This window comes from Stegastes partitus, unplaced genomic scaffold, assembly GCF_000690725.1.
Source record: "Stegastes partitus isolate 25-593 unplaced genomic scaffold, Stegastes_partitus-1.0.2 Scaffold656, whole genome shotgun sequence".
Taxonomy (NCBI): Eukaryota; Metazoa; Chordata; class Actinopteri; family Pomacentridae; genus Stegastes; species Stegastes partitus.
This window is the reverse complement of record NW_007578387.1, coordinates 289,006-316,082: the sequence shown is the minus strand read 5'-3', so window position 1 is coordinate 316,082 and position 27,077 is coordinate 289,006. Positions and strand designations below refer to the sequence as shown.

The 27,077-nt window shown below is 41.1% G+C and overlaps 3 protein-coding genes across 3 annotated transcripts in view; 1 reads left to right on the top strand and 2 right to left on the bottom strand.

Annotated features, from left to right (window-relative positions):
* Window positions 1-4,979, bottom strand: part of ndufa8 (NADH:ubiquinone oxidoreductase subunit A8) — a 6,429-nt gene extending 1,450 nt beyond the window's left edge. The window contains exons 1-3 of the mRNA XM_008290139.1: window positions 4,789-4,979; window positions 3,259-3,422; window positions 464-629 (exon numbers count right to left, since the gene is read on the bottom strand). Coding sequence (XP_008288361.1) covers window positions 464-629; window positions 3,259-3,422; window positions 4,789-4,839 — 381 coding nt within the window. The 5' untranslated portion in view covers window positions 4,840-4,979. The remainder of the gene's footprint in view (window positions 1-463; window positions 630-3,258; window positions 3,423-4,788) is intronic.
* A 328-nt stretch (window positions 4,980-5,307) lies between these two features.
* Window positions 5,308-20,041, top strand: morn5 (MORN repeat containing 5). The gene is made up of 5 exons (XM_008290142.1): window positions 5,308-5,354; window positions 6,086-6,233; window positions 8,278-8,389; window positions 8,997-9,128; window positions 19,926-20,041. Exons 1-5 carry the CDS (start codon window positions 5,308-5,310, stop codon window positions 20,039-20,041), a joined length of 555 nt encoding a protein of 184 aa, XP_008288364.1.
* A 1,215-nt stretch (window positions 20,042-21,256) lies between these two features.
* Window positions 21,257-26,049, bottom strand: LOC103363390 (LIM/homeobox protein Lhx6-like). Its single transcript, XM_008290141.1, has 6 exons — window positions 26,043-26,049; window positions 23,926-24,252; window positions 23,429-23,529; window positions 23,222-23,317; window positions 22,817-22,991; window positions 21,257-22,707 (listed from the first exon to the last, which is right to left on the bottom strand). Exons 1-6 carry the CDS (start codon window positions 26,047-26,049, stop codon window positions 22,628-22,630), a joined length of 786 nt encoding a protein of 261 aa, XP_008288363.1. The 3' UTR covers window positions 21,257-22,627.
* Between the last annotated feature and the right edge of the window lie 1,028 nt (window positions 26,050-27,077).

Below are 27,077 nucleotides of genomic sequence, written 5' to 3'. Positions count from 1 at the left end.
AAAAAGAAAAGTAATCTGAAGTCAGACGTCTGTTCTTTTGTTTGCCTGCTCACGTGGTTTGACGCCCTGAACAGCAGCTCGGTCTGACAAGCGCAAAACGGCCAGAAAAAGTTGATTACAGCCATTCACAGATTCGCAGGTTTGTTCAAGTGTCTTTTCAAAGACTACATAAATAAATATCCAAAAATCTACCATCGAGATCAGTTGTTGGTCTTGTTTTGATTGCTGATACTTAATTAGCGCTTACCACAGTTATGTGAAGCTTCTTAAAAACGTCAATTTATGGAGAGAAAACCCAATACAGCATAAAACACATGATTTGCCAGCTCACAACTAGAGCTGAATGAGCCCACTACGCAGATGCAATCAGAGCCTCTTGCACAGCCCACAATCAGCAAGAATAGAGCCCATCAACCAAGCTGCATGCATTGTAAATGCACAGTCAGTCCTTCACGAGTCTCACCTTAGACAGCTCTCCCAGGTCAGGTCTCTCCCACCCCAGTTTATCAAGGACGCAGCTGTCGAAAGCTTGTTGCTTTTTACGGCAGTGGCGCAGCTCTGCCAAGTTTGTATAATCCACACAGGTCCAGTACTCTGTGAAGGACTCGGCACAGTTCCCCTTGATTTGCCTGAAAGGCACAGAAGGACATATGAATCAGAATCAAATATGCAAGAGTAAGAACACGGTAGTCGGGAATATGTAGTAGTCATGCATGAGCTGGAACTCTCACCCTTAAGAGAATAGAAGAATAGAATAGAAAACTACTTTATTTATCCCAGGCCTGGGAATTTACTGAATTAAAATGCTGAGAAGATATTTTAAAAGCTAAGATTCCGGGTATGAAAATGGAGAAATTATTAAAGGCATATATGACATAGGAGTTAAAGATTTATAGATAAACTTGTATTTTTATCTGCCAGACATGTTCAGATCTAAAATTCGGACATCAAATGATTTAAACAACTTCCACTAACTCATCACTACTTGACTTATGACTTGTCAGTTTCCACTCGTTGATCCCATTTGATCGCTATGTGCAGGTTTCCATAACAAGAACTCTGTGAAAGTACCTAAAAGTGGCTGGCAGTTGCCAGAAACACCAGAGAATCAAACCAGGCCCCTGGCGCAATTACAATTTTTCTCAAATCTGTCCTCATTATAATAATTGCAGGTACTTCTCTAGAGGTCATGTGTTTTTTTTTTCGTGTTTTTTTTTTTTTTTCAACCAAAAGCACAACCTGTTTGATACACACTCACAAAAGCACCATAGTTACCGAAGGCATCGGCACAAAGCTCCGTCTAAAACGGTCAGTAAACACAGACACAGCAGTTAAGAGTGAAAAATGCCAGACCACTTTGTTGAAGTTCTAGAGACACAATAGGCGCAATTTAATCATGTTCTAAAACTAATGTCATTAGTTTTTCTCCCCACGAAAGAAAAAAATAATCACACAAATGACATAATATTGCTTTGTAGACCATATTTGGCTAGCTTTAGTTGATTTGGAAAAGAGGATGAATCTCTATCAGTAACCATAAAAACTGTAATAGAGTTTTATGAAATAAAAATGCATGTATCCCCTTAACATCCACCTTTTTTTTTTTAAACTTAAGACTTAAAACAGACTTGAAAACATTTTATCTATTGAAAACTTACAGTAAAAACAATATGTGATTTAACAAAAATGCGCCCTCACATACGACAGAAAAGGTACGAAGCTATAGTTCTACTGCGTCCACGCTGCTGTTACAAAGTGAGGAGCTACTACTGCTTCTGATGCTGTCGTCTCTTTAGCGTCAGTATTCTAAAATGATTTACGTTGTTTGAATGTGAGGATTTGTGCTTTCAAACAATGACTCAGACTGTGTTCAAAAGACAGTGGCAGTATGTTCATGTGGCTGCGGTGAGTGTTAACAGGTTAAAGCAAAGTAAAAACAAGAAATCAAATTAAAAAGCTTTGCAGCAATAAATATTCACTCAATAAGACAAATACAAATGATTCAAATACATAAACAACTGTATGATTAATACTCTGACAAATTATGTTTACACGACGGAAAATAACTCATCTGGGAAATTTTGCCTTCATAAAAGTCAAGTTTGGTGTAAACACATCATAAAAGTGCAAGATGATCTTCACCATAACGCCCGACAGAAGGTTGGTCCGACCCACAGGCTGCCGCACAAATTACACAAATTCTCTTTACTACAATAAAAACTGGAATATGACAACAACACATGTATGTTTTCACCCTGAATTTCTTAAATATCACGTCGGCAATCAGTCTGTAGACATCTCATGCAACTAGAAAGTCTCACCAGTTACGCTTCAGAGCATTCAGAAAAGGCACCGTACGGAAATCAATGGAGGACAACTGTGTTAGAAACATCTACCCTCAGTTTGGACCATCAAGTTATCATGAACTTCATGCTACTTTTTTATGTAAAATCTATTTTCCTACAAGCTACACAAACACTTAATTGTCACTACCTTTTTCTATTTTACTCTTGCATCACTAGTTTTAAATTCTACTTGGTCCAGAGGTCTTCTCAGTTATTTTAACTGGCATCTACATCAACCTCTACCAAAAGACTACAAAAGCTTATGACCAGGACAAGACACGGAATAGGAAACTTCCCAACTCCGAAATCATCTTTGTAAACTTAATAACTTTAACCTCTGGAAGAACAACTGTCCACCAGCAGTATTTGCAACCTCAGAGCATATTTTGGTCTATCATTGAGTAAGTAATGCAGAACCTCTTGTCCGCAGACCTCTGCTGACCACCATTTCACATAGACTATTAAACTCTGCACTCTCTGTTGGCTCCAGAGTTCAGCCACATCTTCCATCACTCTCTGACCACAAGCACGCTGCTCAGTTTAGCAGATGACAACGCTGTAGCAGCCTTCAGTTCTAAAAATGGAATTATTCTGCCTTTTGATATTTTCCATTAAATGCTATCAGATTTTTTTGTGAAGCCAAGGCAAAGGAGAAAGCAAATGGCTTTACCACGCCAAACTGTTTAATTACAGGAACCGAGGACCTGAAGCATACATGATTAACTTAACACATCACTCCATTCCTGCTTACATACATTTCTAGTATATTTATGTATAGTTTCACATTTTTAAACTCAATCTTTTTACAATCATGATGCACTAACTTTTATAGACAAAGGTGTGAGAAAATTGTGACCGTTTGTACCAGGAGTGTTTGGCACCAAACATGTACAAAACCCAGAATGTGAGCTACCTGAAGAAGTTGACTGCACACTCATTGACTTTCCTCCCTTCTTCTAGACACTTCCTGGGGTCCTTCTCCTCCCAGCGGCAGAGCATGAACTCCTTGTTGGGTTTGTCACATTGGGAGCCATAATGGTGGGCAGCAGCCTTCAGCACTGCAGAGGACACATTTACCTGGACAGAAGAGGAGACAAGAAGAAGGAAGACAATTATACTGGGCAAAAAAAAAACATAACATATCTGATACATTCATTGTCTGAAGAACCCAGTTAATGTTTCCGTAGACACCCGTAGACACTGAATCAGTATTTGTTGTGAAGCATAACTGGGAGCACCTGGACCTGGTTGTTCTAACTGCTAAGTTGATCTTAGCTAAGAAAAATCTTCAGAGTTGATTTATTGTCACTTGCACTAAACAAATATAAGCCAGGTCTAAACCTGGTCTGAGCTACAGACGAGTTGTAAGCTCTGTTGGTGCTACCGGCTCCTTGAAACTACAATTCTAGCTCTCACAGTGTAAAGTGCACATTCTAACATGCCATAGGTGTCTTATTCAATCCACACACAAGTTGTGGCTTTTTCACTTGACATGTTGTACAATAGCAACAGTGGAAACTGTTTATGAGGCAGCTATGAAGTCTGAGCATTGCTTTTGGAGGACAACCCTTTTTTTCCCTCCTCTCCTGCTGGGGTCTTATCAAGTGCATTGATCCTGATCTGTCAATAGTCCCTTTACTACATAAATAATGACATATTTTTCAAAATGTGTTCTATATTAAGAAAAAATAACCATACTCTCACACACAGAAATCCATATTGACCATTTTTATTTGCTAAAGTTCACAATTTTATTTTCTTTCTTTAAAAGAACAGAAAAACAATTTGTGAGGTCCTGGAAACATCACAGCTACCTTCACATAAGTTTGACAAAAGCAGGCTAAAGATTTTGGTGGGGATGTTAATGCAAAATACATTGCAATATAATGCTTAAAAGCAAACTAGTAAATTCAAAGGAAATCAGTCTCTGCATCTCGTTTCTTAGATCCTCCATGTCCCCTTTGTAGAGTTGGACACCGACAGGCTGCTGACAACTTTCACCTGACTTCCAAGGACAAATTCTGATTGCCAAATAACACTGCTAACGTAAGCCAGCCAGAGAACTGTTTGGAGACAGTCGTTATAGAGTTACTACCCTCAGATGACTAAAATTATGGCTTACTATGTACTGAGAAGAGTGTGATATAGAGATTATAGGACAAAGTTAATGCTAACGCCATGTAATGTAGTCAAGGTGGCTGTCATAATAACGGCAATACATTAACCAGCTTCTCGCTCACCCAGATAAATCCACTCGCATAAATATACACAGCATCTACCTACATCATGCAACTAACTTTCACCATCATAAAGGCAGGTAACGCAAGCTGTAACAGTTGACAGCTACTGATGCATACAATAGTTAGCCGGTTAGCTTGCTAGTTAGCTAGCTGTCCTGTCTTGGTATGTTTCTCATTCAAGCTAAACAAAAACCGCGGCTCACCTCGTCCACCTTCAGCTCCTCCAGCGTGGGTATTTCCGGACACCCGGGCATGGCTGCGTGCTCGTACGATAAAACAAAAGCAGAAAATCAAACACCGCTGGTGAAAAACATTCAAGGTCCTCGTCGGGCTCCAGGACGAGCGACGAGGCCGCGAAGAAGGTCAGTTTACTGCGCCTGCTGCTGCCAGCCGGGGGTCGCGTTCTGATGACGCAAAGGAGCGAGCGACTCGAATCGCATGCGCACAAAGCGAACTATGAAAAAGAAAAAGAGAAAACTCATGTTGGATTTTAAAAAAAAAATGTTATGTACGACTTTGCATGCATGATATTTTATTTATAAAGTATTTTAGTTAAGAAATTGTGACAGACTTTTCATACGGAACAATTCGAGCTGCTTTGTTGCCATAGTAACGGCGGAGTAAAGCCGCTGTGTTGTCTTGCTCCGTCGGTAGTGAATGTATGGTTTGTATGTTTATTTCTTTTACAAAAGACGAAAGCGCCCCAGCAAACCAGCACTTTCATGGAGTTCATAGGAAGCAGTTACAGAGGAGATACCAAAAATGGCAGGTAAATGAAGTATACTTTAACATGGGTTTGAACTTAGAAGTTTAAACCCTTAAAACAGGAGTTCTGGGCGTCGTGTGCCTCCGGAAAATTTATATCAGACACCTAATTTCCTGCATTGTAGTGAGTCCTAATACACCAGTTGTATACATTTTTTATTATTGTTATTATGTTAAAGAAAACAACAAAATTCAGGCATTGGGGGGAATTAAAAATATGATGGAATATAATGCAGTGAGGCTCTCAGATATCCTGTTTTGCTTTCAAATATTTATTTATTTCATAACCTCTTAAAATGTGCACGTGGCACATGCCAATGATAAATTAATTTGTAAGGCAAGATGTGATAAACTGCATTGATCCTCACTGGGGAAATTTACATTACATTAATTAATTTACAAACACCTGGAGTTTAACGCCTTATGTGTGTTTCAGCAAGATTTCTGCTCATGTTCTGTTAGCTATGTATTTAAGAAAAAAGACCAGCCCGTGTCAGGGCATTTCTTGAACTATTATAGAAGTTTCTCAAAATAAATGTCCTTTACCCTGGGGGGTATGTATCCCCTTGGTCCTCCATGAAATCGACACGTATGTATATTTGTACCCACACCACTAATGGAACCTAATTAATAGAATCACAGAGTGGTTTATAGTGAGCTAACCAACTGAACAGCAAAAAAAAAAAAAGAAAAAAGTTGACAAAGTACTATGTGGCCATGTCTTCTCTCCTTTAGAATGGAAGGACAAGGAGAGTACACCTTCCCCACTGGCACTAAATATGTAGGAGAGACAAGAGATGGGATGTTCCATGGCAAAGGAGTGCTGCACTTTTCAACTGGAAGTAAATATGAAGCCATCTGGGAAAACGGTATCGCCAAACAGGTGAGGAGCTGTGTGTTTCTGTGTCTGTATGTGCGTCCTTGCATGCATGTCAGATTGTATGCAGCCATGTGCATGCCTCTGTGTGTTTCTCATTGGTTATAGTTGATATTACATCTGGTCCCTTTTAGCAATCACTCACCGTTATTGTCGTAGTAATTAGGTTTCTCTCTTCTTTTTTTTTTCCTGTTGAAGATTTAGTCTCTTCTGCTCTGATGCAACATTTCATGGGCTTTGCCACAATGGCAATCTCTCCAATTATCATCATCACTGCAGATGTGGTTCATTTGAAATGATAGCAGCTCTGAACCATGACTAACCTTGGCCCAGACTATCCTGCACCTGCATTCTATGCCAGCTCAAACAAATCTACATCCATTCAAACCCAGACATATAGCCATCCAATAAACGCAGAAATCCAAACTCTGGAAATGATATCTAGTAGCGCACAGCTCATTCTGCAACTTTTACCTCCTCCTTCAATCATGCTTCTCCACCCATGGGTTGAGAATCTCCGTTTTCATATTCGTCTGTTTTGTATTTTGTCGGATTTTTGTGTTTTAAAATAATACAAAGGTTTGTAGCTTTCTGTGATGTTTTTTATTATTAATATTATTGCATCTGAAATAATTACCAAACATTTCAAGATATTGTGAGCCTAAAAGAGTGAGTTTCATTGTGTACAATAATGAACAAGATAACCTGAAATTTAAATATTTTTTTAATTAAAATGTTGTCATTTGAGTATAATGATCTCTGCAAGTTTCATACTTAAATGTTAACTAAATGTGTTAAAAAGTAAGAGGAACATTACGATCACAGCATAAAATGCAAACCTGGTGCAGGTTAAAGGAAATTAGTCTACACCAGGGGTGTCGACATCCGGTCCTCGAGGGCCGCAATCCTGCATGTTTTAGATGTGTCCTTCTTCCAACACACCTGATTCAAATGATCAGGATCGTTATCAGACTTCTGCAGAGCTTGATGATGAGCTGATCATTTGAATCAGGTGTGTTGGAAGAGGGAAACATCTAAAACATGCAGGATTGCGGCCCTCGAGGACCGCAGTTCGACACCCCTGGTCTACACCATTAAGGGAAATCATTTTTATTTGTTACACCTGTGCGTCTCCTGCAGTGACAGGTCTAAATAATGTGGAAAAGGTCTTTCAAATAAAACTAATCTAAATCTAGCACATCAGCTGATTTCACAGCTCCACAGTCTTCTCTTCTCTTCTCTTCTCTTCTCTTCTCTTCTCTTCTCTTCTCTTCTCTTCTCTGTAAAGTCTGAATTAATGTCATTTTTGGTGACTCCAAAGTGTTCATTTAAAACAGAATATTACTGATATGAGTCCAGTGCGCAAAATTACTAAACATCGATTCCTCTTTTGTAAAACCCATTTTCATTCTCAACAATTCCTCAAACACACACACACACAAACACACACACTTACAGTGTTTCAGTTCATCCAAAATACCAAAACGACATGTTTTTCTGCTTTCCTCCAGCGATACATATCTGTGCAGACAGTTTTGGTTTTATCTGCTGAGGTTTGGAGATATCCATCTCTTGTAGAGTTCCTCCTCAACCCAGAGACAATGGAGGGAAATTTAAATTCTTTCGTGGGGCTGAAAGCACTGAAAACTGACATTTGAAAACCTCAACAGCAACTTATCTCGCCAGAAACCACGTCTGGGGTATGCAGGATAACCCCCAGACCTCACATTCGATAGTTTTTGCTGGAACTACTTTCTATCAAAGGAATCCTCCCCATGAAACCTGTCAACAGTGAGTTTGTGCATTATCTTGAGCAACAGGGGCATTGTTTCTGCTCCGGGGGTTTTGTTATTTTTTCAAAGTGCTGTGAGGAGCACAAATGAAATTGTGTACTAGTTGTGCAGGAGTGGCAGCGGAGGCAGACATCCCAAATTACTGGCAGAAAAAAAAAATTGAAGCTACATGTCAAAACATCACTAGGATTGCTCTGTCTTTAGAATGAACTGATTTAGAATCATTCACTGTGTTTCTCATTGTGCTTCCTCCCAAGGGCTCATTTACATTTGCTGATGGCCTGCAGTATGAGGAGAAGGACTGGGACTACTGCAACGGTTACGACAGGCGCTTCTACAGCGAGAGGTGCAACGGGCTCAGACCGGCAGGTTGGAACTCATTTATTTGCTCCTTTGGTCACATGACAGCTTCTACTTAATGCCACTCCTTCACAAACATACACACAATTTAGCCTAAAGCCTTGTAATAAAACACACTTAATACAATTAGATCAGGAGAATGTCGTAGTAAGAGGAGGAACACTAAGAGGCATGAACTTGATATGCACACTGTTGACAAACTAAATAAATAAAAGCTTTCTTGTGAGTTCTTAAATACTTATTTCCTTGTTGTTGGACTGAGTGCCTTTCTCACAAGGCAGGATAACTTAGTTAACTGTGTGAGTTTAATCTGAAGAGCTGTTTTCATTTCAGTCCTTGTTTCAGATTTGAGTCGCTCCCAAGTTTTACCAAGCAAAGTTTGCAGGTAGCCGTGTAACATCGCTTCATGAATCACTCTACGTCCATCACTGGCCCTTACAAATAGTTAGTCGAGGCACAAAGCATCAGGATGGGCTGAGATTTGAACCAAGAATCTCTTCGGTGTGCAACAGCAGTAACCACTGAGTCCTTCTTCAAGTTAGTACTAATGGTGTTAAAAGCTGAAAAAGAGAATAAGAAAGTCATTCAGTGTAAATCAACTGTTCTTTTCCTACAGGAGAATCTCAGATGACTGATGTTCATCCTCCACGAGTCATTCCTGATGGATGTTACGACTGTGCAGACGGTTTCTATGACCCTACTACCAGAGTCGTCACTTCCTATGCTGGCAGATTCCTCAGGAATGCAGGTAAGATTGAAAATATGCTGTTTAAATCACTTCTTAAGCCCTGAAATACCAAATATACTGCAACTGGCCTGTAGGAAATATGTCTTCATTGAATACAATTTTACACAAAATAATAGAAACCTTTCAATGTGGATATAGTTTGTGATCTATACTTGAGAGCATGAGGGGAATAAAAGCAGGTATTACCAACTGTACTCCACATCTCAACCTCAAAACCCTACTTTATTCACTGTTTGCATCCCTTTACTTTGCACACATTTTTTTCCATCAACCTAATGCCAAATTGGCTCCATCTGAGCGTTGAGTAATATCCAGGCATCGTAGCCTGTTGTGCCAAGGTAAATCACAAAGATGAAAGTCGAGAGCAAACACAAATTTCCATTTCAAATTATGTACACAGATTCTTATGTCCAGTGAAGCACCTTTCAGTGATGGATTGCTGTGTGGTAAATGTATTAAATTAGAAACTGAATAAAGCAGCGCCATTAGTTTCTATAATTGACCATGACTAGAAACAATGTTAATTCCAGCAATCACGTTGCTATTGATGTAATCTCTGTTTTGAAGCTGCAACACGCAGCTGCTTTAGTGTGTCTACAAAGAATGTGAATTTTGCACCTCATGTTTTTGGTGGAGTTCCTGAGCGTAGACTCCTTATGTCATGTCGTTCCAAGACGTAAACATAAAAGAGACAGAGGTTGAAAATGCTGAATTATGTAAGGAGAGAAATGTAGATGGTAGGTCTGTGTAAATCTGTGTCCACTTTTCAACAACTTGACTTTTCTGCAAACAGTCTGACTTCAATCAGAAAAGAAACAAATGAAAGAAGAACTTAAAGATTAGTTAAAAGGGGTGATTGTTGCATGAGCTGTAGAGGAATATCTCCAGATGGAGTCTAAATACTGGTGGTGGATGAGCAGTGATGAAAAATGATGTTGAAGATGTGGATGGGTGTGATGTGGAGTAGGATTGCTGATGAGCTCAGTGGAAGGATAAGTGGTCCTGATGAAAACGGGAGGTGGAGGAGGGTTGCATTGATCTGACATGGGAATGGCAGCTGGTAGCAGATGGAGGAAGGTACAGCTGACTTCAGAATGACTGGGTCAGAGACAGATTTTTTAATAGAGGGAGGAAGGCCCTCAGAGAATGTAAATAAATAGCATTAGATAGTATTCCTGATTGAATTTTGGCTTGAAGCTTTACTGAAGCTACTTTCAAGCATGGACCCTTTTTCTTTGCCCGTTTTTACAAACTTTAATTCTAAATGCATACAGCAGGTCTACGAGGAAAGGTTTTGATAACAATGAACCCACAGAGTGATGTTAAATGGATTATCCCTGTATTTTCTGATGGGAGATTACTGCTGCATGTCATACGATAAGCGCGCCTCTATAGGCAAAACCAGTCATTTCAAAAGTTTTTTTTTTTTTTCCTTTTGTTATTTGTCAAGAGTGGAAAATTGAAGACACATTTTTCCACTGAGTGAGTGCCCAGTCTGGAGCTCCTGATTTAAAGTGAATGCAGTCTGTCAGGTGTCCAGACAGCAATTCCCAAACTCTGACATCCTCTGCTCATCATGTCTCCCAGCACGTTTTAGCATCACTACACAATGTTAGACAGTTGGATAATGTTAGACGAGGGATGGCAATACTGAAGTGTTCTCAGCAGTGGTTCGAAGAAGTACTCTGAATTTTATAGCTGTGTAAAGTAATAATACCACAGTGTGGAAATACTCAAAGAAAAGTCTTGGAATTTGACATTTTTACTGATCAGAATATACCTAAAGTGTTCACTTTGCAAAATGTTCCATTTCAGAATAATAGTATGTTATTTGATTATAATTGTCGATGCAATAAAGTGTTAAATAATGGGCTTCCTGCTGCCCAAAACCATGGATGCAAATCTGAAGAAGCAGCAGGAGTTCATGCTCCACAGCTCACGGCTGCAGGTGAGTGAAGGTTCCTCCAGAATCCTATGAAAAAAAACTTCACTTAACATGGTTAATACATCACCATGAAGCTGCCCACGTTGGTCACTTACAGTAAAACGTGCACATCAGGTTTAGTAGATCTAAAAATGTCTTCATTTGTGGTCATTTCAAGAGCATGTATGTCAACGTTGGATGAAGCCAGGTTCAAAGTTGTTGGGCCAAAGGTTTTTGCAGAGGCAATATCTGTGTTTTAAAGCTCAATAAACCAGCTAACTTCTGCACGCAACCAGAAAAACTACATTTTGGGGCCTTTATTAAAGAATACAATGTTCTAAAAATCATGCTGTTTATGAAAATGCACAAACCCTTCTTTAAATACCTTTAGGATAGAAATACTGGAGCGATGGTTAGCACTGTTGCCTCGCAGCTAGAAGGTCACCAGTTCGCGTCTCAGTGAGGACATCCGGGATCTTTCTGTGTGGAGTTTGCATGTTCTCCCCGTGCAGTGTGGGTTCTCTCCGGGTTCTCCGGCTTCCTCCCACAAGGTCCAAAAGCATGTTAAGGTTAATTGGCGATTCTAAATTGTCCGTAGTTGTGCATGTGAGTGTGCTTGGTTGTCTGTCTCTAAGTGTAGCCCTGTGATAGACTGGTGACCTGTCCAGGTGAACCTGCCTTCACCCTGAGTCAGCTGGGATAGACTCTAGCCCCCCGCGACCCTTGTGAGGATTAAGCAGTGTATAGATAATGGATGGATGGATAGTCTGAATATGCAAAGTAACTACTAACTAAAGTTATCAATAAATGTAGTGATGTAGTAAGAACAATATTTGTCTGGATTCTAGTGGAGTCGAAGTATAAAGTAGTAGGAAGTGGAAATATGCTAGAAAAGCACAAGTGACTCATATTTTACTTATATATAGTACTGGAGTAAATGTACTTAGTGACTTTACTCCACAGGGAATAAGGTTGCCTGTTTGTCGGTCCACCATTTTGTTCCAGGCGGAAATATCTCAACAACTGCTGAACGAACTGCCATGAAAATGTATACAAGCAGTCGTGGTCTCCAGTGGATGAAACCCTCTGACCTTAGTGAACCTCTGACTTATTCAGAGCTAATATCTTGAATGTCTTGTAGAGTCTGTAGTCTTGTAATCTTCTAAGTGGACATGAACTGCACAGCATCTGAACAAACTATTGAGATGTAAAATCTTGCAGAACACTTGAAATGTTGGTTTCAATATTAGAAACACACAAAGCATTCAGAACAGACTTTTCCGGTATTCTTTCACTGTTAAATAAGACAAAGTCCAGCCTCAGCAGCTGGAATCTCATCTAATGATTCCCAAATCTGTTTCAGTATATTATCTTTTTTTTTGTTTTTTTTTAACCTTACAAATGCAAACATGTGTCAAGATATGATTCCTGGCAGAAGTTAAGGTATGACTCACAAGCTCCCTAAGGTAGAAATGTATTTTAGGGCAGAATATTTGTATTCGGATGAGCTACTTGCAACATAATACAGATTAGTTCCACAAGCACGCAAAACTCATTTACATATGTGTAGAGACAGAAGACCCACATCCTCGCCAGATGTCATCGGCATGTGTAAGAAGACAAAAATATGTTTTGCGATCCTTTCCTTGATGTGAGTTGTTCATCATCATTATAGTTCTGGTATTGATCAGTGGAATGACGGAGGATAAGAGATATGAGGGAGGACAAGAAGAGGGGATAAGAAGGAAAGGCTTTTTTTTTTCTTTTCTTGCATTGAGATGAAAAAGAAGAGGAACTGAACACTTCCAACAATGCTCTGACTCTGTTTTCATTTAGATAAATATGGAGTAAAACAGGAACTGTTTAATTGATGAGGGCCTTTTATTTTGGCAGCGTCCATGTGCATGTGTGCGGAGGGAAGTGCTCTGTATGCGGCTGGTGGCTACATACACTATTTATGCCCGTGTGCTGTCGCTTTTGTCTTGGTGCACAATTCTTGAGAAGAATGCTCCTGTATCCTGTATGGATTTATTTTTCAACCCCGGGAGGTGAAGGCATATTTGTCAGAGTGGGTGTGAAGACTGAATTTATTGCCTCGCGCCTTCCGCCCAGGATGAGGGCCGCAAGGATGATGGGACACGGGGAAGACCCACCCTCCCAGCTGGGACGCTTGCTGCAACAAGAAAGAGGAAGGAGCTCCCCATGTAGCTGTGGACGAGGGGAAGACGGAGCCGGTGAAGACAAAGACTCATATTTACAAAAGCTGCAGAAAAGATGGGATTGTTTTAACCACAGATGACTTACATTACACCCCCTGGAACTGCATGTTGTTGCTAGGAAATATCAGGCTAAACTTGAATTACCGGCCAAAACGGACCTTGTGCAAAGTCCTGCCCTCCGTAGTTACTGTTGCTAACTTGGACAAACAGTTCGTCTTGGAGAATTGCCAAGTTGCAAAACAATAGGATCTGTTGCTAATATTCCCCAAGAGGTTATAGATTATTTTTGGATTTCTTGTCATGCACGCCTGCGTGTATGGAGGGGTTTTTTAAGAATGCTTGTGCGCGTTGTAGAAAATGCTGAATGACAGAGGAAATTGAAAGTGGTGTGAGTCGAGGCAAAACACCTCCAGAGGGTTCGAGAGTAAATTATGACATCCAAATACGCTGCCTGTTCACACTCATTCTCAACAGTTCTTTTATGTACACATCAACCACAACAATAGAGCCACCAATAGGCGAAGTGTTGATGAATTTATCACAATGCAATGTTCTGCTGGGAAACCTTGGCCAGCCACGTTGCAACAACTGCTCAAGGACGACTCGAGGAGCACAACCAAGAGTGTAAGGCATTGATCTGGCCTCCAGATTCCCCAGATCTCAAGTTAGAACCCATTCCAAATCCAAACTACAAACTTTGAGTATTCCCCTTCAAAGTAATCCCTGTGGAGTCTTTTTATAATATTTATTAATTTTTTTTGCGTTTTTGCCTTTATTTGATAGAGCAGTAGAGAAATGGACAGGAAAATGGAGAGAAGAATGGTGCAAGGACCTGCGGAAAAGGGCCATAAGCGGAATTTGAACTCATGACCTCCACATTGGGGACGATAGCCCCTGTACATGGGACGCCAGCTCAACCAGGTGAGGTATAGCGTCACCCCATCCCTGTGGAGTCTAACGCACTTTCCCAGCCTTCTCTGCCACACCACCATGGACTCCTGGAAGGATTCCTCCGTCAACGCAGCCATCTTGATGTCATCCATGTTTTCAAAACGCTTGCCTCTTTTCGCACAATCAACGAAGCAACCACCCAGGATCTCCTTGTAGACGTGCTGGTTGATCGTCTGAAGGGGAAAACTCGTAGTTTGTAGTTTGGGTTTGAAATATATCTTTAGTGACACCAGTCCTGGAACTTTTCTGACACACCTTGTAGTACAATATTAGGCAGGTGCTTCCAATGTTGTGGCTAGTTGGTGGATGAATAGCATTAGTTGATAACCTTATTAGGAAGTGGAATTACTGTATCTCAGGTAAAAGAGGAAGTTGGCCAAGAGTGAGTTTGTGGTTTGTTCCTCAAGAAGAACACTGACCCCCAAAAAGCTTGTCAAATTGACTCAGTTTGGATAAATGTCTGTGCCAAATACTTATAATACATCCAATAACAACAATAATGAATTGCATGATGCTTACTTATGGCCTGTTTCAGTGTTTTAGACACCAGTGTACAGTAAAAAGCTGAAACTGACCCTGATGATTCTAAATGGTTCACTCAGCTAATCTCACAATCACACATCACAAATAATTCTGAGAATGTAGTCATGACTTGGTGTTGACCAAAATGACTGCAAGCCAAGGCAGAGATCTTTTTTGCTTAACCCAGTGGGCTGGCATCAGTTGTTCCTTTCTGTATAGTTGTTTAGGAGCAAATTGTCTTGAAAAACAATCTTCTCCCTAAATTGTCCATTAAATTCGGTTTCTGATTAACTTTAAAGTGAAAAACTGCGGTTACTTACGAATCATGTGTTAGTGGAGATCTGCAATGCCACATTTAAGTAGCTGCTCATTGGTCATCATCCAAACCAACATTTCAGTGTTTGGTGCAGCTTCCTTCTGCTGGACCCAAGAAAAAAGGACTTTTTGGTGTGAAGATACTACAGGACAAATTAGAACAAGGGAGTTTGGAAAGCAAGCAGACTGGGATAGAAAGTCACCTCCTAAAAATGTTAAGAAGGGATTCTGTGTGTCACTAGCAACATTCCAGGTTACTACCACAGCAGTATATCATTAGGTATTACTCTGCAGAGTTCCCATCTCTAGCCGGATAATCTAAAAATAAGAAAGAGAACATGTGAGTGAGCTGCACACTCCAGATAGTATCGTAGGTGGCGGACTGATCCATCTTTGTCTTCTAATTCTAATTTTAAAAAACATCTGAGCAGCTGATCATGATATTTGGATGGTTATTTGTCATGTTTCTCGTTAAATACCATTGCATTGTGTAAATATAGCAGAAGCAAAAACACATTTGTCTTCATCCTTGGTAGACATCAGGTGTAAATTCAGATGAAGTTGGGATGGCTTCCAGGACAGATAGTTTGATGAAAGTGTTTGTTTTTTTTCTCTCGCACTAACGCCAATAGCAAAACTATATTTCACGTACTGCTTGTTAAAAAGCTAATGAAGTTCGGTATTTCAGACCGGAGATGTGGTTTGATTTATTTATTTTTTTTTAGATTTAATTTCCATTTTTTTTATGATGAAAGCATTACAACAAACATGTGGTTCCACCTCACTGTGTCCCAACCAGCCCCGCTTAATTAAAGCCAACAGACTACAGCACGAGGAAATGATTACCGTTAAATCTGAAATACAAATCACATAATCAACAAGCTAAATATTTCACATACGAGCGACTCAAGAGGTTGTTTTTTATCTGCGCCCCGGCAGACTTGCAGAGACATACATTAGTGCTTTAATTTGTCATTCGCTGATGAAGATTGTTGCTTAAGTTTGGAGGTACAATCTAACGCATTTGCATCGCTCTATGAAACTGCAATTAAAAGCAGAATAAGGGGGGAAAAAAGATGCATAGGCCACATCTGCACAATCAAACCTCCACCAGCGCCTGATTGAATATGTTCTGTTATTACAAACAAACACACACACAGTCACTTGTGTATACTGTATTCTTGCTTGGCGAGCTCAGATGGGGCCATGTGTTGCCGTATTATGTGTAGCACTTTCCTGTTTCTGGGATAACCGCTTCCATTTGAAACTCAGCACAGAAAGAGCTCCGCACTGAAAACATTCCACTGCCAAGCAAAACACCTCTGGTGACCAAACCACGGCTCCCCTCCCTTTGTCCCCGTCCAGTCGAGGTGTTTCACAGACAGATACGATCAGCTGGGGCGCTGGGGAGTGGAACATATCCTCACGCCGCCTTCCCTCAAACTCTCATTTTTCAAACGTGTTTGGGACAAATTTTCACCATAAAACGGGGTTCACATGTTAAATCCTGTCAAGTGTGGCAGATGGATTAATAATTCTGAAGATCGATATCGCTCTTTCAAAGCCAGAAACCCAGAAAACCACCACTGTTTTCTGTGATATGTGTCATCAAGACACAAAACCACGGGCTGATCTGCTGACAGCGAATTGGAGACAGATGACTTATGCATGTATGTTTCTGCGAGTGTTCACATTTAGTTTTATTTCACTGCAGCGCTTCCACTTAGAAACCACACATTACGATCCTGTAAGTCCACTAAGCCGAGCCTCTGGTCAGTGTCAGCGGAGCAGCTTCAGGGTTTGGTGTCTTAATAACATCTCTGAGTCACAGCTCTCATGTTCCCGCGAATTTAACCAAAATTCTGTCTCTGTTTCACCATCGAATCCAGCAGAACTTAATCACCTCTTATGCAGATCACCGTGGTAGAAGATTTCTGCTGTGGCTAATTAAGCCTGTGTGTATGTCTTTGTATACGTGTGTGTCTGTGTGTGTGTGTGTTAAATCACTGCCATTAGGCTGGAAGGAAACACTTTTCCCTCTGAGTGTATTTTAAGGATTAAGATAAACAGACTTTAACAAGGTGCCATTATCGCTTCCACACACTCTCTCTCCTGTGTACGTTGCACAAAGGTCGTCCATGCAGGTTGCTGGTCCAGATGGATATCAACAAGGAAACCGTTAAATAAAGTGTGTGAATTCAGAACCTTATTGGAGATTAAAGTGCATGCAGAGCTGTTCTGAAATTTGCCTGCCTCGTTTCACAGACACGCTGTGACGCTCTCATACTCCTACTTGGAAAAAGTCATTCACACGATTATTTTCTCCGGGCTTGACCACTGTAACTCCTTCTTTTTTTCTTCCGGCACAAACCAGAAGTCACTGTCTCGCCCTCAGCTAGTCGGCCACTAATTGTTTCTCTCCACTGGCTCCCGGTTTGTTAGGATCTTAATATTTTACTAATGTCTGGGTCTGTCCCCTCAGCCACACAGCAGAAATGTTGACCACATGTGAGCAGGTTTGCAGCCTTAGATCAGGAGGTGGGGCCCTTCTGGCTGCTCCAAGGTTAAGTATTAAATCTAAAGGTGACCATGCTTCTGCCTTTAGGACCCCTCGGCTCTGGAACAACTTGCCTGAGGAGATACGGCTCAGAATCAGTGACTTCTTTCACTTCTTAAAAAAAAACCATAGATTTGCTTATATGTGGTTTTATTTTTACTTATTTATAGTGACATGCTGCGCTTAGTTTTAATCATTTGTCTTCTTGTTTTAACTTTATCCAAATCTAAGCACTTGTTTTCAAAGGTGTTGTATAAATATATAAATATATAAGGTGTTATTAGATTGTTCGTCTGACTTACTGCAATATCACAATCCCTAGTTTATTATGCTGACTAGGGCTGTGCAGTCTACAGTTTCAGCTTCAACATTGCAATAAACAGTCACATCCCTGAAGTGAAATAAGTCAAATTCACTCAAACACATCCTGCTACAACTTTCTTTTTTTTTTTCTTTTTCTTTTTTTGCTCCTTTGTACAATAACAAAACGTGCCCAGTTCTCATTTCCTATGACTAATCTCGAGGAGAAGTCTGTCTGATAGAACACAATTTGCTCTCCATGAAGTGTTCCTGGATGCACTGGAGTGTTTCTTTAAAACTTTATTTACGAGACAATGAGTTTGTTGACATGCAGCCTCCACATGTGCGCAGTAAAACGAGTGAGGAACAAGAGAGAAACACTGAAGGGGAAGATTTAGTTGCGAAAAAAAAAAAAAAAACCCTGCATCTGTCAGTTGTACAGAAATGTTCTGGCTTAAGAGAGATTGTTTTTCATGAAAAATAGGTACTCGGTCTGTCTTGCAATTGCTGCCACTACACGAGACAACCTAACTAGTTTATTTGATCTTTTAAATCAGCACCACAGAGTTCTGTATGAGGGATGCAGATCTGAATACAACCCAAAGCAAAAAAAAGGATGCTTTTGACAGGGTTGTGCTACATGAAGAGGTTCAGAACAGCTTCTTACTTTGCTTTTTTGTAAATTATTTATTACTTTTGATGCAGATGCACTACCCTACAAAATCACTGTAGTCATTCTAGAAGTAATAATTCTTTCCACATAGAGTTTTTCAAGCCATCAGATGAAAATTTCTGTATTTTTTCATGTCACAATATATGTTGCAGAAGTAAAATATCACCATTTTCCCCCCAACATCCAGCAGCCCTTAGTTTACCGACTGTTAAACCTAAATCCCAGAAATGTCCTGCTGCCCTCAGACTGCAGGAGACAACACACGGGCCACCTGTGCCCCCCCAGATAACTCAAGGTACCAATTACACGTGACTTAAATCCCCAGATAAACGCTGCCACACAATCTGAAGAGGGCAGAATTACAGCAAATATGAAAACGTCCCAATCTAATCATCATTAAGGCAGGTTGCGGATCGTGGTTAATTGAGGTCAGCGTGTTTCATGGCAACACAATGATAGGATATAGGCTTCAATAATTACCTTTTCTGCGTACAAATGCGCCACAAAGACTGGGTGCGACATGTTTGCCATGGCAGCTGTCCTCGTGTCCGGTGCGTTCAATTGACCTCAGGTAGAAAAGGAGACACAGGCAGAGAAAGGGAGAGAGAGAGGGTGAGGCAGTAGGGGAGAGAGGGGGGGATGTTAGGCTATATACTTGAAGTGGCTGTTAGTGTTGACGCCCATCGCTGGCAATTACACACAATCAGTCCGAGAGCCGCAGACCTGCTCCTCTGTACAATGGAGCCCCACCAAGCAGTGGAACCTGGGGGTGAGGCCCCCGCGAGCCGCTCAAGTGCGTGCAGCTGCGCGCGCTCCAGAGAAAGCTCACTTCCCCTGCAATTAGCTACTCATTTCAGTTTTTAACAACGAAAAACTGGTTTATTATCAGCTCCTCTGGCAGTCTTTTGGGGTTTTAAAGGAAAAAAAAAAACAACAACCAAAAAAAAAAAGGAGAGATTGGAGTCCATTTTTGGGGAGGTTATTATTTATCGGTGTCTGAAGTGGCTCTAAGAAGTTATTTTCTGCTAATTGTCAGGCTTATCTTGCTTTGACGAATTTAAACCCGAGACCTGAATAATGGCACTTCACTGCTGCAGCCTCACACCCCAAAAAAAATGACCTGCGGTTTAATTATGCAGGTTGTTAGACGTTTAATTTAAACGCTTTAAGTGAGTTCGACCAAAAAAAAACAACAAAAAAACAGAGCTTCTTGCTTTGCTCATTTTAGGTTTGTATTTGTGTGTTTTTATTTAAGCTCAACACTTTCACTCCAGACTTTGTTTGCAGCACCATCAACAAAAATTCTCAATAATCTCCAACTGAATCTTTCTGACAGACGACTCCGAACACGAGTGGATTGTGCGGACTTGTCGGAAGGCCTGGGATGAGGTTGTTGGCGTTGATCCGGAAAAATCTGTCGTAGCCAAATCTGAAGAGAGCAGCACCAAATAAACAGCACTTTGTATTTCTAGCCATAAGACGCAGTGAGTAAAAAGCAAAAGAAGATTTTTTTTCCTTTAAATCTGTCTTCCCTCTTGCTGTACATGTGTTCTAGGAGTTGCAATGGCTGCCTTCCTGTGTGTTTACCTTCATTTCCATAATAATGTGTGTCGGTGTGTTTTAGAGAAATAGGCTAAAAGGATTTACAATCAATTTACAGGCAACACGGTATATATCGAGGCTTTCTCGCAGTTTGATTGAAGTTTTTACTTTGCTTGTTTTGATCGTGGAATCATTATATCACATACCACCCAGAAGCATTCGTTCTAAATAGGCAATCAGCTTCCAACTGGGTCAAAAGTCTAATAATATATGCTGTCCAACCCACCGTGCTATTTTGGTTTTAACCTTATTATACGACAAATTTCCATTCCCTGTAACAAAATTGACACGGCTGCAATAAATGCAAATGTAAAAGCAGAGTGGGCTGGGGTTTGTCCTACATAAATATATGTTTTGAGGGCAGTTCTGATGCAGTTTAGGAAGATTATAGGGCACAAAGGTATAGATAATATTCAAAGTATGAACCTAAAAAGTGTCAATCATAACACATATGTGAGTAAATAAAATAATATGCTGTGTTTTAAATTAAAACGGGGCATTGTTAATGAAAAGTTTCCAAGTTAAAGTCATTGTTTAAGATAAGCGATTAAAAACAAAACATAATATCTGTGCCTAACGTGCAGGTAACGTTTACAGAGCGCTGGTCTGCTGAGTGACGATCATGTTTCCTTTAATGGATCGAGCCTCTTTGACTAACTTTACGAGATGACGTTTAATAAATAAAATGAATAATGCATGAAGTCTTTTAAAGGCAAATGAAGTCCTCCTCATGATGCACACATTCACAAACCATGCACACACACACTGGGACGACACACAGATTTCAGCACAAATACACACCCACAATAAGAAAACAAAACACAAAGCCAGAAGCACAAACATGCAGTACATCATGTCAAGAAAACACACACATGGAATATGCAGCATTATTGGTTGTATTTTCATTTAAGCCTAATTTAACCGCCGTGCCCCTTTATTTCTGTGCTTTGTGCTTCGCTATTGTTAATCCTCAGAAATGACCCAAACCCACAAAAATATCACATTCTATTTTATTGCATTTTATTACACAAAACATTTATGATGCACAGTCTATCAAATAAACTTTTTTGTTTCATTTCATGTTTTTTTAACAAAACAAAACAATTTCAGAAGAGGAGGGGGGAAAAAAGTGCTTTACAGGGATTTAACCATCTCAATAAATACAAGGACATTGAGGTCTTGTTGGATCCTGTTCTTCACACAATGGCCATGGCACTAAAATACAGATGCACACTCTCTACCCCTGCCAATACACACACATACGCACGCACACGGAAACACACACACACATACGTCTTACTATGTACAAACCCAGTCTAGTTTTATATTGTCCGTATTGTACCAAAACTCCATTTTCCCAACAGGCAACCTTATAAATTATAAATTAGTGACAATACACCTGTTTGGAAATGTGAAAATATGTAACATGTCAGATTGACTAGTATGCTCATCTCAGACTTCCCTCCGTTCTGTTCACACCTGATTCTAATGTTAGAGCTGTTATTTATTAATACACGAGCTCCAATGTTGAGTTTTGTGGTTTTACTTCATGATAAACTGCAAAATCTGTTTAGCGATTTTGGAATTATACGTTGAATTTCTCCATCTGTATTTCCATTTAAAAACACCCAAATCATTGTTTAATGTATAATAATCCATTTAATTTCTATTAATAATACAAGATAAGGCACATAATGTTTTTATTCTTCAACAAAAATCGAATTCTGGATCATTTTACCATAAAATCAAAGTGGGAAGTTTCTGTTTTTTTGAGATGTCATACAGTCAAAATGTCATTCCGGGAAAAAAAAAAAAAAAATCTCAACAATCAAAGTATTTTGTTTACATTTAGGTTTCCTTCATGGTTGCTTAGAGAGAAAAGAGGGAGGAGTCTTACCTCTACTGTGGTCTAGTGTGTGTGCGCCTGGCCCTCGGGCCGCAATGACGGGTCCCCCTTTTAATTTTATCTTCAGTATTCTGACGGCACTCGAGAAGCTTCAGTCCTGCTTCCTCGGTCTGTTTGATCCCTTTAAAAACTCCCGTCACCTTCGAGCGAGAAGGCGGGCAAGAAGAGCAGAGCGACGCTGTACACGTGAAGCAAAAATGGGTCCGTCAGGTGGTGTAAAATCACAGTCTGTGAGTTCCTGCTAATGATAAACGCTTCACAATCATTTCTGAGAAACTGGCTGCAGGTGAGATATTCCTGTCCCCAGAAAGAAAAGAACACAACGACAGATGTATCTCAGTTTTTTTTGTCTCTTTTCTGTTTCCAAGTGGGCAGGGCTCCTGTAAGATTAGTCTTTTTCTCCGAGTTGACTCCTGCCTGAACCTTTCGAGTCGGGTCGGCCGCAGATGGGAGATCAAGGGTGAGGGTCCGGAGGTTAGGGGAGGGGGAGGAGGAGGAGGGGGGAGGTCGCGAGGGGTCGAGGTGAGGGACTAGCGGCTGAGGGGGAGCTGGGGCAGCGACATGGCCTGGTGAGGGAGGCTCTGAGAGGTCAGGACGGAGAACGGATGACCTGAAAAACACACACAAAAAAATTAATTAGCAAAAAACAATCCAGCTTACAAACGTCTTAGAAAAACATAACCAACAGTCACTGGAATAAGTTTAAAGCAGTCACTCACTGTCGATGTAGCCGTGCAGGGCCACCATGCGCGCTCGCTCGGGACTGCCAAAGGGGGAGTAATGCAGCTCATCGGGCAGCGACGAGGGGATCCTGGACTGAGGGTGACCTTGGGAAGCCCCACTGTGCTGGGGCGTGTGCTTTTTATGTCTTGCTCTGCAGTTTTGAAACCACACCTATGAAGATGCAATGTAACCAGACATCATGTAGCTATATTCTTGAAATTGAATTTGTTGATTTATTTCAAGATGAGAGACAAAATCTGTGAAAATATATTTGGCAATATGTCACATTTTACTGCTGACGGGTACTTTTATCCATTCATTCGTGCAGTTTGGAATCGAGAGTTAGATGTTTGCAGAGTTGAGCTATTGATTAGCAGATCAGAGAGTGTGATCTTACTGACCTGTATAACTCTCCTGCTCAGGCCGGTCATGTCGGCTAGCTTCTGTAGCGTCTGGGCATCTGGGTTGTTGTCCTGAGCAAACTGCGCCTGCATGATCTGCACAACATATCAAAATCAGCTGCAGCTCAGAACTAGTCCATTAGAGAAAGCATGGAGTACTGTATGTGGAGTTCAGGTACACGTTCACAACATAAGATGTACGATTACTTGTAGCTGTTCCGCGGTGAAGGACGTCCGCGCCCTTTTGGCCGGTTTGGGTTGACTGTCTTGTTCTGTTGGAACTGCGCCTTCTAATGTGATGCCGTTGCCTGAAAAACACGGAGATTTGAGATGCAAATCAGATGAACTGTGCGATAATTCAGAGTGGCTACAGATGTCAGGAAACACAGTTAAACCACAAGACTTGGACACTGCGTCGTAAAGGGGACTTGAGGATATTTGTTGCCTCAGCTGGGACCCAAATTTGAAAGACATGGTTGAATCCTGAGCTCCCGTAGCACGACTTGTTAATCCTGTGGGTATGAAACCACTGAGAAATACTGACTGAAGGAGCCAAATCTAATAGATATCAATAATCCAAACATTAGTATTGGTTAAAACAAGAAATAATGCCTTTCAAATATGAATATTCTGCTCTCGTGTGCACAACCTTGGACGAATCCTGTTTCTGAGAGTCACCACCAAGAACCGCTGCTGCTACTCACCGCTCTCAGCTGCTCGTTTGAGGTTCTCCACCATGGTGTCGTAGTGGATCCTGCACAAGACCTTGTCCTCCACCAAACCGAACTCCTCTCCCGTGGACAGCTGCCTCTTGCACGAGTAGCAGGCGAAGCACGCCAAGTGGTACGCATTTCCCCTGGCGCGGCGCACCCAGTCGCTGGCGTATATCTGCCGCCCACAGCGGGCACACTTAGTACCAAACCTACTGTGAGGGAGAGAAGAAGAGAAAGACAGAGGCAGGGAAGTCGGAGGGAGAAACACAATGAGGAATGAGAGCCACGTTTGAGAGAGGAAACCGTCGCCTTTTACGTCTTAGATAGCAGATAGAAAATTACACACTCCTTTTCTTTGGGACTATCTAAGTGAAATAAACTTGAAAGTAGGTGTTTTTCAACTTGAGGTTCTGGCAGAACTCAAAGGCTTCAAGGAAGAAACCTTGGAGGAGGATATGGCTTTCAGAAAAGACTCCTGAGTGCGGCTGCAAGCTGAGCCTTGAATGCAAACAAACCAACACCTGCAATTTCCTGACTGATGCATGAAGGCCCTGACATGTACACACACACACACACACACACACACACACACACACACAAAGGCCAAGGAGCGAACCGGCGCACACGTAAACCAGGGGTGGGTTTGCACACGGTGAAAGACAGACTCGGATGACATCATTCGAGATCGCCCCGCTGTAACTGATAGCAACCGTGAGGTCGGCGGCGAATAAACCCAAACCACCTGACTTACTGTTCTGGATGGGTGGTTGGTTGAAGAGGGGGGGAGTTGAGGGGCACAGAGAGAGGATGGGAGATAAATGGTCAGTAGAAAGAGAGAGGCTGGGAGTAGATTCCTCAAGAATTAGCAAAAAAAAATGAGATGAAAATGTCTAAAACAATACTTTCTGTGCTCATTTTAAACATTTCGTGGTCATTACAGACAGAACTTTAGAACATTAGGGCAAAGAAGAAAAGCAAAACAGTTGTATTTCTTCAAGGGTTAGTCTGAGAAAGTTGTTAAACCGTCAACTAATCCCATGAAAAGAGAAAATCCAGTGATGCTTTAGCCTTCACTTAACTTCCTTATCATGTCGGTGGCACTAATTCTCAAAAAAAATTAGAGCAAAAATAGTCCAAATTTGACTCAAGCAGAAGTAAATCATGCTTTTGATGGAGACTATTTTGAGGCCCGATCCAGATTTGATGTTTTACTGATTACAGCGAAAGTAAAATGACTGTTTAGCGGAACAACAATGGAGCTTCATGACCCAGAGAAATAATCCACCACAGACGATGCTCGTTAGATTGGATTGATTCATTGTTGAATTTGGGGTTTTTTATTGGATTTGTTGGAAATCCAATAAAAAGAAAAAAAAATTTATTAGACTCATCCTTCAGCTGAGATCAGGCTTTTACTGAACAAGCTGGCGATGCGGAGAATCCAAATAAGCCTCCACTTCAATGAAATATTAAACAATTTCCCGGTTTTACATGAAAAAAAGAGATTCTGGTTTAAGGAGCACATTATGGGTTTTGATAGGCGTAAAACTCTTTTGGTTTGAGACGGCTGTGGTCGGGTCAAGAGCCATCGTCGGGGTCAGCAGCTGCCAATTCTGGTGAAGGAGGCTGAGAGAAAGTGCTCCCTCATGGTGCTACATTGTCATATACAGATTTATTTTCCACTTTTACATAAATTAGAAACATTATCTTACTAATACGTGCAGCTTTTTCTTTATTACTCAACCTGAGCAGCGATAAAAACCCACAAACAAGCAGAGGTCAATAAAACCCCGGTGAGGAGAGCGAGCAGGGAAAAGAATAGACATGGAGAGGGGAGGTAAGTGACAGAGGCAGAGGGGCTGTAGTGCCGAAGGAAATGGCAAAGTAGAGAGCATCAATGGCAGAGAGAGAGCAGGAGGACGGGGGTGCAGGAGAGCAAGAGGGCTGCCAAGTGAGGGGGTTTGGCAGCGAATCAGTGCACTCGAGTCCACTCTATCTAGGATGAAAGCATGCTATAGCCCTGACATCTCACAAGCCGGTAGCCCTGCTTATGTGTGTGAGCTCGTCGGCCGCAAGCTTCACCTTCAGCTCACGTGGAGATGACTCACAGGTCATCATCGTTAGGATCAGACCATTCTGCATCTATCACATCCTAGCTTTTTTATTTTTTTACAATCGATACTGAATGAAAACAGCACATCTGATTTTTTTTTCTTTTACCAGCTGCAGTATCACAACAAACAAGCAGCATTAAAGCAGTAAAACCACCAGAACGAGTCCTCCCGCTGACCTCGGCCTCGCATGGCACCTACTGAGAGCTTGAGCTGTCGCAGATATGCTCAGCTTATAAACCAATAAAGCCATTCCAGAGACAAATCGACTCCGCGGTTCGCCGTACAGTGTGCACGCCGACTGTTATGGAGAATTCCAGCCGGTTCCTACAGTAAAGAGGAAAACATTTGCGGAGCATTGCGGCTAATCCGGCATGACAGCTTGTCAGTTTCATGCTCCGAGACAAAACCCAGAAAAGCTGCAAATCATCCCTTCTTCTTGACCCTCCTCCTCCTCCTCCTTCCTCCTTCCTCCTCTATCTTCATCCCCTCCCTCCTCCTCCTTCTTCCTCTCTGTACTTTTTTTTATTTTGTTTTGAACCAAAAACCTGATGTTTATTTTGGAGCTATGCCTATGAGGAATCCTGAACTGCCTTCTTAGCCCAGACTCCTCCTATTTGCTCCCTTTACTTTCATCACTTTATTTTTTTTTTCACATTAATTCACCTGCTGCTGAAAGAGGGGGCTCGAGGAGGTACATGTTTTTTGGATTATTTCTGATGTGCTGTGAGAATACAGTAATCTCTATTCGATTTGTCCTAAGAGAGGTGTGTGGTTTGGAGACAAGCGGTTCCTGTTGGGATTACAGTACAGGGATCTTTTTATGGACATATTATGAGGCTTTAATAGATCAACTCTGCAACAACAACTAAAAATACTCTCTCCTTTTTTATATTTCTTTGTAATAGTCGGTCTGATTTTCAGCACGATGTATCTCTGAGCTTTAACTAAGCAGCCTGTGTGTGTGTGTGTGTGTGTGTGTGTGACAGATGTCGCATTATAATTTTTAATTAATTCAGTTCTTAATAAAAA

What these genes read in the sequence shown, in the direction of transcription:
- morn5 (XM_008290142.1), top strand. Translation starts at nt 5,308, where the DNA reads ATGGAGTTCATAGGAAGCAGTTACAGAGGAGATACCAAAAATGGCAG. An exon ending in AAAACGGTATCGCCAAACAG is followed by an intron (nt 6,234 to 8,277) that starts GTGAGGAGCTGT and finishes CTTCCTCCCAAG; the next exon opens with GGCTCATTTACATTTGCTGA. An exon ending in CAGATTCCTCAGGAATGCAG is followed by an intron (nt 9,129 to 19,925) that starts GTAAGATTGAAA and finishes TCTTTCTGACAG; the next exon opens with ACGACTCCGAACACGAGTGG.
- LOC103363390 (XM_008290141.1), bottom strand. An exon ending in CAAACGAGCAGCTGAGAGCG is followed by an intron (nt 23,530 to 23,925) that starts GTGAGTAGCAGC and finishes CGTGTTTTTCAG; the next exon opens with GCAACGGCATCACATTAGAA. An exon ending in CCTGCACGGCTACATCGACA is followed by an intron (nt 22,708 to 22,816) that starts GTGAGTGACTGC and finishes TGTGTTTTTCAG; the next exon opens with GTCATCCGTTCTCCGTCCTG.